General features: G+C 49.5%; 1 protein-coding gene across 1 annotated transcript in view; it reads left to right on the forward strand.

The window, feature by feature from the left end:
* The window catches only part of nova2 (NOVA alternative splicing regulator 2), a 55462-nt gene extending 41919 nt beyond the window's left edge, over nucleotides 1-13543 (forward strand). Inside the window, exon 4 of the mRNA XM_088627384.1 lies at nucleotides 2772-13543. Within this exon, the coding sequence (XP_088483510.1) occupies nucleotides 2772-3794 (1023 nt within the window). The 3' untranslated portion in view covers nucleotides 3795-13543. The remainder of the gene's footprint in view (nucleotides 1-2771) is intronic.
* Nucleotides 13544-14380: the final 837 nt, after the last annotated feature.

Consider the following 14380-nt stretch of genomic DNA (forward strand, 5'->3'; position numbering starts at 1 on the left):
AATGAACGCTGGCCGAGTGTTCAAGCTCATTCTGTCCCACACTCCCTCAAGGGCTGCCTGTCCTGCCCCGCAGAGCTGATGACACTGCAGGATTTTCCCTCTCCCTTTCTCTGGTGTCAGCAGCAGGAATTCAGCAGAATTACAGCCCTATCTGTCGACACAGCTCTATTCTCCCTTTCAGCTGCTGATTGGAAAGACGTAGAAGCTTGAAAATCTTACCCTGTAGACAAAAAAAAATGAATAAATCCATTTATTACCACAGCTATCTTCAACATAATCATTAAAATTGTACTTCCCTTTGGAAATTATGCAAACAGAATCAAATGTCTGTGCCCTTATAACTTAATAATTGAAGATAAGGGGACCACTAGAAGTCTTTCCATGTAGAGGGCTTTATGGTCACCTGCCAACAGGTGCTTAAGGTGAGGGTTACAGATGGAGCTGAGGTTAAGGTAAAAGGCTCGGGACATGAGGTTAAGGCTGGAGTTGGTGTTTGGGCTTGGGTTCGTGTTCGAGTTAGGCTTTGAGTTAAGGTGAGGCTGAGTGCAACTGTTAATGCAAAGAACTTCCTCCGGGTCTCCAGTCTGCAGCATTTCAAACCAAAATATTTCCCATCCTCCCAAGGCCTTGCCCACTGATCAGACAGACCTTTAGTGGAGAGAATGCACTATTCCACCGCCTTCAGTTAGTGAGGGACTGGGGGTGATCACCTGATGAACCTGCAGCTGCTGCAGAAACATTTCTAAGCATCCTCTTACCTCCCTGTAATAGACGTTTCTGCTGCAGAGGGAGGAAGATCTGTCCGTTCTATTTTCTATTGCTAAGTCTTGGTAAAAGAATTGCATGACAAGGTCTCCTGTCTCCTGTAGCCAGACAGCCGGAAACAGCAGTGCCCCGCTCTCCTGCCAAGCTGTTATCCCAGCGGGCCGATTCCGCGGGGAACGGGGAGGTGGATACAGGGGAGCGAGCTGCTACAGCGCCGGGGAGCCAGGCTGTGCTGAGAAAGACGGATCCCTCTTCCTCTCTCTCCGCCTCCGGCTTGCACCTCCTCCCGTTCGCCACCCCCTTCGCTCGCATTCCCAACTGCTTCGCCGCTCTCCCCGGCTGGGAAACATGAGGGATTATTAAGGTCTGCGTACCCCCTTATCTGCGCGCCCACGAGAAGGACAACAGTGCTGCTGGCATTCAGCTTCAAACCTCAGTGCCCGTAGGCCGGCCACACTCTCAGATCAAGATTCGGCCAGGCCCTCTCACGGGCAAACAGCTCCTGCCACTCTCCCAACACAGAGTCCCTCCTCGTGCTGACTTGAAATCACCGAGCAGGAAGCTGGAAGTGGGGGCTGCACAGCGAAAGCAGCACACCTTGACCAGGCGGCCAGAGGAATGCCTGTGTTTTTCTTGCTGCGAACCCTGACAAACCAGGAGGCGAGCTTGTTCTCAAGAGTTAAATGGAGGCCAGGGTGCAGACGCCTCCCTCATTCTCTCAGCTGTCCTGTCAAGCTGCTCCCTGTCCTTCCTCTCTCTCTCTTTCTTCTCACGTCCATCCTCTCCTGGGTGCACTCCTCCCCCTCACACGCCTCTGACTGTGGTGGCTGCTCCTTCCTTTCCTCTTTCTTGAAGTGTAAAGCCAACCCAGGTCTGCTGAATGCACTCCAAACACTTGAAGGGAGCCTGGGCCTCATGGGATTCCCTGAAAATCACGACTGGGTAAAACCTGGGTACGGAGAGACCTGCCCCTGTGCGTCTCTGTTCAGTCCTGGGTTGTGTTTTTTTCCACCCTCCTCAATCTCTGCCTCCCCCAGCCTCTCTCTCCTGCGCTCTGTCTCGTGCCTCCGAGGCAGAAGGGAGAAGGCTGGTGAGTGAGAGCTGGGCTGGTGGTGGGGGTGCTCTGGGGGGCTGTTGCTACGCATCGCTCCCAAGTCTCTTTCAGTCCCTCATGAATGCAGGAGCGGCGTTTCCACGGCAACGCTGACCCCTGGGAATTGATGCTTTTCACTGAGAGCCCTTTTGTATCCAGTGATTCACAGCTCGGATTTAAAAAGAAGGGGAAAAATCCTCTTTTTCTTTGTTTCTCTTCTCTGAAAGGTTCGACTGCACCTGCTTTGCCACAGTGAATGCGTTCTTCTCTTGGCCTCTCTCTCTCCCCGGCCTGCCATCTCGCCATTTTTCCACTCGGAAAATGGCCTCCCTTTTGTTTGAATGGTTTGGATTAAAGCTGCATTTCATGGCAGGGTGGTTTCCTGGGCTGTTACTCGTGCATGTACCCACAGGCAGCTGAGCAATTTTATCTTAAAAGTATTAGAAAGGTTTCCTTTTTGCCGTAGGGCTTTAAAAAGTGAATCGCAACACAAGACCGGTGAGGAAATGAGTGACAAACAGGCTGAAGTGAAGCACGTAGATCTAGTCACACAACACCAGCATGACGTGGCTCAGGGCCTGTGGATGAGCTGGGTTTGTGCGCTCAAAGAATGACAGTCCACCTTGTTGGCATGTTTTAATGACTTGGTCAAACAACACCCATTACCTTCAAAGGGCCTGAGGGGTTTTCTCTAGGCCATCTGACCGAGGGCCTCCTGCATTCATGCAGATGTGGAGATTACAAGAAAGCCCTGTGCCCCAGAAATGGAATGAAACCTTTCCCAGCATTCCCTGGGCCGTCTGAAAGCAGCTCACCGTGTATCTCCAGACCCCAGAGATATCTGTGAGCTTCGGAAAGGTCAGTGCCGTAACACATTTCTGTTTTCTCTCCCTCCTGCTTGTTTTTTCCTCAGGCGAAGCTGATAGTCCCCAACAGCACCGCGGGGCTGATCATCGGGAAGGGGGGAGCCACGGTCAAGGCCATCATGGAGCAGTCGGGGGCCTGGGTGCAGCTGTCGCAGAAACCCGAGGGCATCAACCTGCAGGAGCGCGTGGTCACCATCAGCGGGGAGCCGGAGCAGAACCGCAAGGCCGTGGAGATCATCGTGCAGAAGATCCAGGAGGACCCGCAGAGCAGCAGCTGCCTCAACATCAGCTACTCCAACATCTCCGGCCCCGTGGCCAACTCCAACCCCACCGGCTCGCCCTACGCCAACTCCGCGGAGGTGCTGCCGGCGGCCGCCGCCGCCGCCGCCGCCACCGCCTCCAGCCTGCTGGGCCAGGCCAGCCTGGCTGGAGTGGGCGCCTTCCCCACCACCATGTCCAGCTTCTCAGGGAACGACCTCCTGGCCATCACGTCTGCCCTCAACACCCTGGCCAGCTACGGATACAACACCAACTCCCTGGGCTTGGGGCTCAACCCAGCGGCCGCCTCCGGCGTCCTGGCCGCCGTGGCCGCCAGCGCCAACCCGGCGGCCGCGGCCGCGGCCAACCTGCTGGCATCCTACGCCAGCGACGCTTCGACCAGCGCCGGGCACCCTGCCGGCACCCTGGGCAGCTTCACGCTGGGCTCGCTGGCCGCCGCCACGGGTGCCACCAACGGGTACCTGAGCGCCACCTCCCCCCTGGTCGCCAGCTCCCTCTTGGCCACCGAGAAGCTGGCAGAAGGGGCGAAGGACGTGGTGGAAATCGCCGTGCCCGAGAATCTGGTGGGCGCCATCCTGGGAAAAGGCGGGAAGACGCTAGTGGAATACCAGGAGCTGACGGGAGCCCGCATTCAGATCTCCAAAAAGGGAGAGTTCATCCCGGGCACCAGGAACCGTAAAGTAACCATAACCGGATCTCCGGCCGCCACGCAGGCGGCGCAGTATCTCATCAGCCAGAGGATCACGTACGAGCAAGGGGTGCGCGCCACCAACCCCCAGAAAGTGGGCTAGGGAGGAGAGCGGGAGCAGACGAGTAGGAAAAAAGGGGGCTGGGGAAGAACGCGGGACGGAAAAAAAAAAGAAAAGGAAGAAAGTCAAAACAAAATCGTCCAAAAAGCTTGGTTGCATTTCAGTATTTAAGGGAAAAGGATGGCAAAGCGACGGCAACAAAAGAGTCACTAACGAAGGAAACGTATCACAAAGAAACCAGGAAAATGTGTAATATGTAAATAGGGTTTTATTACTTAAAATCCTGATGTTTTGGGGATTTTTCGTTTTTTATTGTTTTTTTTCCTCCATTTTTCGGACTGTCGTGAGCGGCATTTTAAATCCTGGCAGGCGGCCGGGGGCGGAGACTCCGGGGTCGTCGATCCCCTCCTCCATTTCTCTTTAGCTTGCGGATTTTTTTGGGGGGATGTAGTCAAATAGTGCCCATGGTCCCGATCTCCCAAACCCCCCTCTCCCCCAGCCCCCCGTCCCCCTGCCCACTAGCGGGTCCGTCGAGACAGCGAACCAGTGCTTGCCCTTGAGACGTGAGGAGAGGCCACGCCCCCTCTCTGCTCTGCCCCCTGGGTAACGAGGCCAGCAGTGGAGGCTGGGTAATGCAGTTCTTCTGGTATCTAATTCTGGGAGCTGACTCAAACAGGGTCAGTGATGCACGTATATCTATCAAAATAATGCTCGCGAATGCGTTTTGGTCTCAAAGGTGACCTTTTGAGTCTGGTACTGGAAAGTGAGTCACACAGTGAAGTTTCTTGTTGGCTCAGACTCCTGGACTGGGAAGACGAGCACAGAGTTTGTGGCATTCTCTCTGCAGGGTTCGCACTAAGGTATTATTGTTATGGTTATTACTACCATTATAATTATTCTTATCATTTCCATCATCATTATTTATTAATATGATTTTCACTCATAAAAAGACTAAGAAGTATTTTAGGGTTTTTCGAAATCTGTGAATTCAGGTTGACATGAATGTAAAAATACTATATTTTTTAATTTAATTTTGCTTTTTATATCTATATATACAAATGAATTAAATCATAAGTCACACAGCGTAATATATGTGTAATTTAAACCCCATAAGAACTGCACTTAGTTGCTGGCACTGAGCGTACGGTTAAGAAGGAGTCACTAAAGTGTCGGTTTGAGATCAGACATGAGGGGAAATCGCAGTGTCAGATTCTTTCCGATGAGACACGGACATACAGGCGTGTGTGTGTCTGTGGCACGCAGGAAGCGTTGAGCACGTTGCTAGGTCTTATGTTTGGTGCTATAAAGATATACCTGGCATTTCTCATTGTGACACAGAGGCATAGCGCACAGCAAAGGTCTCTCTCCCTGTCCCTCCCTCCCAGCTCCAGCTCTCCACTCGTAACAGACTGAGCAGCAAACCAGACAAGACGGTTCTTGGGTTTCAGGTGGAGGCGGAGCTCCTCCAGCATGGTGGGGGCGAGCAGCTGGGTTTAGGCAATTGATTTTCCTGCGCGTTTGAAGTCACTCCGATTCGGCAGTTTTACGGAAAGGGACTCTTTTAATACTTGGGGAGAAAAAACGTCACGTTTGACTGGAGGCAATAGACAACAGCTAGAGACCAGGAGTGCAGGTGACAGGAATTCCTTGACACTGCCATTTTCTTTTCTGCCCCCAGAATGCCAGTCAATCCATATGAATTCTTGCCATTACTCCGTCATTTTAGGGATTGTCGTTCTAGGGAGTGTCATTCTATCCCTCCAACCCCCCCTCCCAACAATACAAACCTCGATCCAAATTAGAGTCGAGAGCAATGCAATAGGCAAGTTCTCTTGACTGCGTTTGTCACCGAATCCGACGGTGCAGATTAATGACGTTGGCTCTTGGTGTTGAAGGAGACGTGACGGCTGCACTCAGACTGACCTCTTAGGCCAGATGGTTTCTTCAGCCAGTGCTGGAAATTTGAGCCAGTTCCTCTTCCTCATTGCCTTTCTTCACCGCCCGAAAACGCAGCCTGTCCTTCCTGGAGTTCTCCCGGTTTGGCGCTTCTGAATCCTTAGTCTATGGAAGCCACTGGCAATCTGGGCTGCTTCATGGAAGCTGAATTGTTTTTGCACACACGTGAAAGCTTGGAGGCTTCACTAGTGTCAGCGACCAAGCTGGTTCGAGATTTCTTGAGGGTTTTATAACACGGGGTGCAAGAGAGGGGGTATTCGATGCAGTAGGAGGTGCACCGGCAAGCTCTACACTGGCGCCTCCCCACAGCGGGGCTGCCTCTGGCCTCCAGCACTCCCTCGGCCACATCGGTGCTCAGAGCAGCAGGAAGCTGGATGTTTAGACAAAAACCAGGGGGAAAGATGGAGGAAGAGGACAGAAGGTATGAAACTGCAGAGTACAGAAGTCGCGTGAGCCCAGCGCCGCTTCATGTGACAGAGGAGACACTGAGCAAACTCACACTGCCGAAAATCCGCGGTCTCCTCTTCGGGAAGCTCTCTCCGCACTTCGTGCACGCCAAGCGTGTCCGTGTTTCTGGACTTCTGCGGATCGGCCGCCCCCCCCCCACCCCCCGCCGTTCGCCTGTCCCAGAAGAGCAGTGCGGCTCTTAAGAGCTGCCGCAGTGAGGAACACGGAGCCAGAGGCTACAGCTGCTCCTCCTGGTGCTTGATTTAAACAGACAGGTTGGGGGGACAGCCCCTCCAGGATGGGTCGTGCTGAAAGGCTGTAATACTTAAGTGAAGACGCCAGCGATGCTGATGGGTTTCCGAACATGTGCGAGAGCAGCTGTGTGATTACTTCACACCGGCAAACTGCAGGTTGTCTTTAGAGACTCCTCCTGTGTACCCCATATCCGTGCGGCACTGGGCACTGGGATCAGACTCTCCCAGTTAGAAAACGCGCTGGGCTGTAAGTATAGGCAGTGGGAGTTTGGTGCAAACAGACAAGTGTCTGTGTTGCAGAAGGATCCCAGGAGGATGGCCTGCGGATTCGTTTGACGAGAAGAGAGCGAGTGGGTTTACAAGTGAACCAAACGTATCAAGAAGTCCTACAGGCCGTCACACACCCTTACCAGTTAGCTGCTTCAAAGCAATCAGAATCATGGCCATCCAGACATCATGAGGAACAACGGTTGATCCACATGCTGCTTGTAAGTCCATGTCACTTATCTGTTTTATTTTTCCCCATTTCCGTCTTAAAAGCGGATATGCCCTCATTCCCTGGCACTGATCTTGGAGTCAAGCGCAGGGGGCGTTTCTAATCAGCTCCCACACAAGAGGGATTAGCATCGGAGAAAGGCGAACTCACAGAAAACGTTCCATCTGGGGTGAGAGTGGGGGAAAAGTGTGCTCATTTTCTTTGCACTTTTATGCAGAATTCCAGCTGTAGAAACCTCATGATGATCTCTTATTCTGCCGACAGCCCCAGCACCTGGGAGCCACAACGTCACTCCTTTGGGCACACTGAGATGGACACTTGTTATTTCCTACAGCAGCTCTGGTTCCGGTTGTTGAACCTGTAACACAGGTAACAACCCTCAGGCAAGAATGCCTAATTGTCATTGGACATAGAATGCAAGACATATCTAATATCCTGTGAAATAAGCAGGTCTTGAGTAGGTAATCGTGGAGTTCTGCCCTCTGCTTTTTGGATATTGTGGGAAAGTGTATCAGAAACGTGCTTATACATTTTTAAAAAACCTTAGGATGGAAGTCCACTTGACCGTTACCCATGAAGAAGGACAGTGACCCAATTCACTTCAGTTCAGGATGCACCGGCTTGCCCATGAGTGATCTGCTGTCGAGCTGTAGAGAGAGACGAGCCCCTAGGCCACAGACATCTCCAGGAGCAGAGTTGAAACTAGAAATTGAAATGGGGGAACAACAGATTATTTAAGGGAACCTAGTAGTGAAGACTGGACTAAGTTGTTCAAAACAGTCTCCGCACTGTCTCAGCGCCAGCAAATTGCTGGTATTCACTGTATGGTAAGGAGACTTCTTTATCTGCATTCAAACCCATCCACCCCCCACCCCCGCTCAACCCCACTGCCACCTCATTCTTAACACACGTCAAACCCCAACCTGTGTCTCCTTCCTGTCCCCGTCACTGGTGCGCATGGGCTGACAGGGAAGATAGTCCGGGGGGAATGTGGAGAAACCAGGGATTGTATATATATAAAGGAATCTGAACCCCACCTTGGCCTGTGTAAACGCCCCCAGATAACAACACCGTGTCAGACACTGTGTCTCCACTGTGACACGGCGTTGTGCTACAGTTTGCTAATTCAGCAGCTCCAGATAAAACTGTGGCTTAGCCAATGTCCCTTACTGTACCAGACACACTCGGCGCACAAGTGCTCCAGGAGATTCTAGGCCATCAGAGTATCGAGATACAGGCGTCCTCGATCGCATTTTAGCCACCTTGTAGAAACCTGCGTGTTTCCGATGGTGAGAGGAGATCTGTTTCATAACGCCTCCTATCCCCACAGGTTCCCACAATCCTGCCTCCCCCTGGAAAAGTGCTTCCTGACCACGTCCGTGTCCATCCACGCAGCTTGCAGAAGAGCTGAGCAGCGCTAAAACGTTTAGGCTGCACTTAAAGAATATCCCGACATTTTATAAAAATAGTGCACTGTGAGAATTAAGGCTTTACGGTGGAGAAAAGACTCTAAAAATGGAACAACTAACAGACTGCAGCACTTTTGAGTGAGTATAGAAAAATGACACCATGTTCCGTACCCTTTGACCTGGCCAAAAAAACCTGCGGAATTCTAGCTGGCATTAGGAAAGGGCATCATTAGCATTGCCCCCTAATGGGAAATTCACTTGTACATTTACCTCAAAATCCTGTTACAGCTCCCTTCCAAATAAAAATTAAAATAAGAAGCGCGTGACACAGTGCCGCAGGAGTCTCAGCTGCGTGAGGACAGACAGCTGGATTCGAGGCTGTTCTTCAGCAGGAAGGCCAACGGAGTCCAAGCCTGTGCTGTGAGAGCAGTAATCTGAACAGGGAGAGAGATGACAAGGTGCCGTACAACGCCAACCAGAGAAAAGACCTTTTTATTATTATTCTTCCATTGCAACTGGAATATATATATATATTGTAATACAAAATGCAATAGGATCTCCATTTCACTTTTGAGTTTCTTTTGGAATTTAGGGGGAAAATGTGAAACATTGAGGAAGCAATATAGTAAGCATGTAGTACTGTCTCGTCCTTTAATTCTACCTGTTTTAAGAACGTGTAGATTTAGTCAGATATTGAATAGGTTTACATACTTAACTATTTTCTAAGTTATAAAAATGCTGCTATGTACTAAGCGATCTATAAAGAAACATATCGGACTTGCTGACTAGCAAGATGCTCTAGTTTCAAGAAAGCAAATGAGGTGTAAGATATATTATAAATACTGAAAAAGATAATAATGACAGTAATAATAAAATTACTAAATAAACCTGTGCCAAAATAGAGAAACGGTAAACGCACCGGAAGGAATCAAGAAACGAATATTTTTTAAAAAATAACAAATGGAAAAATGTGAAAAAGTGCCAAACACACATTTATTATTTAAGTAGACTGTCCTAGAGACACCTTTGGTTAAAAAAAACGATGACAAAAAACGCAAAGCTTTGCAAACAGTCGTCTACCGCCCTGTAATGACGAATCGGAGCGCAGCTGGGAGAAATCACTAACAACCGAGGGACTCTCCAGAGCGTGTCTGTGCCGGGTTAGCGGATCACTCTTATTCCAAACCTCTTGTTAGGTAGGGTAGCATGTTTAGAGTTGAACAAGTCATTAGCGTTCTTAAGGCAGCCTTTTATAGTTGAGAAAACGTATTTTGTGGAGCTTAGAACTTCTCTTATTTGCACGTCTATGTTGCATGATATCGAAGTGAAAGTGTGGACAAAAGAAAACAAAAAACAACAAAAAACGAGGAATTTGGTGTATCGTTATTTTTGAAGACATATCTTTGCATGACTCAGTAGAGCACCTTTCACAAATGTTTTTAATTTGACTTTTTTCCCATATCCCATATCTGTGATGTTGTTTTCTTTCAGACCAAACTTGCTGGGGCCGCTGCCCATCCTTTTAAGCCTGACCGAACAAACACGTAAAGAAAACCCCCAGAAAAGTCCGCTTTCGTTCTCTCTCGGATCAGCTGCGGACAGTTAACGCGGTCTGGGGTTTTTAAGCGATGTTGGAGGTCGTCCTAGATCATTTCTGAACGAGTAACCGGAACCCCTTGGGGTTGGCGTTTTGAGGAGGACGTTAGCTGCTTGTTAGACTGCGGTTGTAATCCATGTGAGGTGTCCGCCATCCCTGAACGACGCAAAACACGACCAGGTTAGAGAGGGGCGTTAACGAGTGTGGCCTGAGGGCCAGCAAAGGCGCAGAATCCGTCGCGTAAATGTACTCGCTGTAGCGCACGCTGGCAAGGAAACGTTTTAAACCCCACATCTTAAAACCACCGTCTGTCTTTGTCTTTTAAACATCATTTCAGAGGTGGAGTGTTACGTGTTCTCTTCCAACAGCTCGCATCGCGTAGGTTTAGTCGGGTCTTGTGACACTGAGACACGGGTCTGTTTTATCATCACAGGGGCATTGCGAACAAACCCCATCCTCTCTTCGGGAACAGACGCGCTTTACAGCAGAGTCAACTGCGATGGCCGGGGCGGAAAGCCTTTGTCTTCACGGTTTTACGTGGTTTCTACACTTCGCTCTTCGCCCCGATTGTCTCTCAGGGTCTTTCAGGGATGTTTCAAACGGATGGGTGCAAATTTCGTTGAACCGCTTCCCTTAGACGTCTTTTCATCCCTCGGCTGGTTTACACGCGCTGACACGCGTGGGCACCTCGAAGGAGGTGGAGCAGATTGCAATCACTGCAAAGGCTAAACACACCCACTTCGCACCAGGACTGGAATCAAACCATACTCCTGTGTTGTGGGGGTTTGCACACATCACTGAACAGACCCTGACGAGCGAGAAAGGGGTTTTCCTGTAAGAAGCTGACTATGGCCAGTCGGCAGGGAGAAGGGTTTGGAGTTCATCGCATGACAGGAAGTGGGCTGCGCTGCCCCTGCACGGGCATGCTACCCAGCAAAGAGCACAGAGTGGAGGGTAGAACTGCAGTTGCTAGTTAGCTAGGAGCTCATTTGCTGAGTAGGGTGTTCCTTTTGTGAAACTGTGCAACCGCAGTGATAGACCAGTTTCTGTTTCAAGCAATAAAGGGAAACAAGTGCCAAAACAGGGGGCGAGCGGAGCCAGCCGCCCCTGTCTCGCACCTGCGCCCGCGGGCTCGCTGGGGGGTGGACACGAGCCCGCAGCGCCCCCCACACGCGGGCCGGGGCGGGAACGGGCTTGTGTTGTGTTGTGTTGGCTGTGTGGTCAGTTTCGGACAGCGGGAGGTGAGGTTGGGGTGGGGGGACGTCTCCGTAGCCCAGAGGGAAGGGGGGGGCAGCTCGGCGCCGGTCAGGTCACCGCCTGGGCGGCGGCTGTGTCCTCCATCCGAGCGCTCTGTTCACCCCCACCCTGCCGTCCGCCTCGCGTCCTCGGAGTCGAGGCTCGTGCGGCAGCTTGCGTCCATTAAAAGCACCAGCAACGTCAGACTGCATCTGTCATGTCACTATTTATTTTCTTGTTTTTGTTACGACTCTTTCTAACCTAGACCAGTGTAACAAAATGCCATTCATATGTACCCTGTTTACTCTTCCTCTTCCACTGCCCCCACTATCAACCACTTCCTGCCACCTCCTTCCTGTTTTTCCTGAGTGCCAAACAAAAAAGCAACAGCAGTACCATTCCAGACTTTTTTGAGTTTTCTTGTCTGTTGGACATTCATCGGATGCACACGTGAGGCCAGCATGTTCCTCCATAACATGATGTTTAATCATGACGCCTTGACATTATCAGAAACAAAAGCAGACTTGGATTAACACGGTAAAGGCTGGCTACCTCTCTCAGACTGCTTTTCCTAGCTCTCTCTCTCATCTCTTCAACCTTCCTGGACATCACTGATTGTGTGCTAGAGTGTTTTGGGGGCGCCTGTCACTCTCCACTCAGAGTCTCTCCATTTTATCTCGATGGGAAATCTCATATTCAGACATTAAAAAAAAAAAAATTAAAAAGGTGTGAGGAGTTTAGAACGCCAGCTGGGCAGCCATCTTTTTCAACTGTCTTCTGAACTTTGAACTTTTCACCCCCTCATGAACTTTGACCTTCTTCCTCCCTTCTGTGTTCATCAACCCTGTTTGGATTTAAAAATCTCCATTCCATCTCCAAGCTTCTTTGAGACTGTGCAATTTTGTTGTTTTTTTTTATTAGTTGAGTTTTGGATTGGATTTATTTTTTGTTGTTTTGTTTCTCGCGCCATTGGGACAAGACAGTTCTCGGAAAGAGAAAAAACAAACAAAACAAACAAAAATGATGGTTTTTCCACTCCTTCATATTTCTCTCATTGTAAATATAGATTTTTTTTCCAGTTTTGTTGAACTGTAAAAGCAACACCCATTTTTGTGTTCAACAGAATGGGGCTGGCAGCACAAAAACCGCTTTTGTGGAATTAAGAAACCCTGACATGTCCTCAGCAGGCAGTTTGTTCCAAAAGGTTTTCTGTTCTTGGGGTAATGGCACAGAAATTCAGAGGAGGTAATGTGTTTATGTACACTCTGTTCTTCTTAGAGTGTGAAAATGCAAGTAGGGTTTCCAAACAGCATTTCCTGGCCTATCTATTGTAAACGACTGCCAAAACTGCAATATCATGCCCCTGGTATGCAGATATTCTCAAAAAGCCAAGCACAGATATGCAAAACTGCAGCCCCTCTCCCCACGTGGGAGTGTGACTCCCAGAATCCCCAGCAGGGCACAGCTAGTCGAGTGTAATCCGCCTAGAATCCCCAGAATTCCCAAGCCCTAGGAATCTCGCCCGGCAGACTCGGCACTTAGCTCTCGCTGAGCCCCTGCACAGCGTGGTTCCCTCTCCATTGACAAGCCGAGAAGAGAAAATGGAAAAAATGGCGGATTCGAGGTAGACGGGATTGTTCAGTAAGTCCCAGAAAAAAAAACGAGGGACAGAACGGAAGTTGAGATCATGTTTGCTTCCGGGACAATCCCAGTTATTAGTCCACCCAATCCTTGCCTGGAATTCCGAGGGGTATTTGCAGATATAGTACTCACCCTGACAAAGTACGCATATACAGTATAAGGTTAAATAGATTTCAGAAAGCAAAAAAGATAGCACCCACCTGTTCTAGAAGTGCCAAATGCCGAATTGCACACAAGACTGATGCCAGTCTTGGCCAGCTGCAGAACCGCAGCCAGGAGAGCTGCTGTCTGTGTACAGGAAGGAGCTGCAAGCTGTCGGAGGAGCACTGCATTTCACAAATGACTTTTTATGCTGCTGGGTCTCATTTTTGTGTGGTCTCTTCACTGAAGCTATTTATTTTTAACATATTATATTACTATTAATAAAACAACAACAACCGCCACAAAAAAAGGGACGACTGGAAAGGTGAATTATTGTTTCTATTTTTGGTTTTGTTGTTATTTTGAGATTCTTTTTGGAACACCATTCGTAAAACTTGACTTAAAGAGTAATGAGTATTTAAATGTTACTGTAGCATTGTGTTTGTAAAAAAAAAAGAAAAGAAAAAAAGTTGTGTTTTTTGACCTGTGGATTTACCAGTGAAGTCGGCATTTTAGTACTAATATATATTAAATCGTTTTTTTAATTATTATTTCCGGCAACAACAGCAGCAACAACAAAAAAAAAGTCATTATAAATGTTCATTTTAGCGTCACCTGTCTTCTGTTGTCTTTTTCTCCACTCTCACAACACTCAGCCTCATCCAAGTAACACATCGCACGTTTGTGCCTGACACCAGGGGTCTGATGTGTGTGTCTGTGTGCGTGTGTGAGTGCGCTGTGTGTGTGTGTGTGCGTGTGAGTGCGCTGTGTGTGTGGACAGTCCTCACTCCCTGGCCACGATTGGCTGGTCTGAGCATCTCTGTAGCCATGACTAGCCAAGCTTGAGCCGACATGTTTTAGACGTTGTTGTGGAATGTCCTCGCATCTTTCCGGGGAAACCCTATCGTCCGATGTCTCCATGTCTGTGGAATCAGCCCCAGCCTTGCGTTGACTTTTCCAAGGAGGACTGGAGAATTCAGCCCTTGTGGGTTGGCGGATTTTGGACCGGCCAGCCAGTACTCAGGCTATGGCCAGGGACTTGTGGACGAGTTTGTGTGTGCGTGTGTGTGTTTGTGTGCAGATGTGGTGCAGTGTGTCTTCAGTCAGTGTTCACCAAAGCTAAGAAGTGAGGGCTCCATTTTCAAATGGAACCTACTGACGTTAGCGAAGACCATTGTTCAGTTTGAGTTCGGATTACCCTCCATAAACCCACTTTCTCACAGCCACCTCTCCCTCCTCTCCCTTGCGCCATGTTCTGTATTCCATTGACTACATGATGACATACTACTTTAGAAGCCACACATCAGCACAGTGTCTCCATAACCCCGAGGAGTCAGTCCCGTTAGTCCAGTCTGCTTTCCCATGAAGCACAACCATCTCCTTCCTCTCCTTCACTTGAATCCTGCCACTGCACAAGGAAGTAAGGACGGGGTCAATATCCAGACTACTGT

This window comes from Lepisosteus platostomus, chromosome 4, assembly GCF_059453375.1.
Source record: "Lepisosteus platostomus isolate fLepPlt1 chromosome 4, fLepPlt1.hap1, whole genome shotgun sequence".
NCBI lineage: Eukaryota > Metazoa > Chordata > Actinopteri > Semionotiformes > Lepisosteidae > Lepisosteus > Lepisosteus platostomus.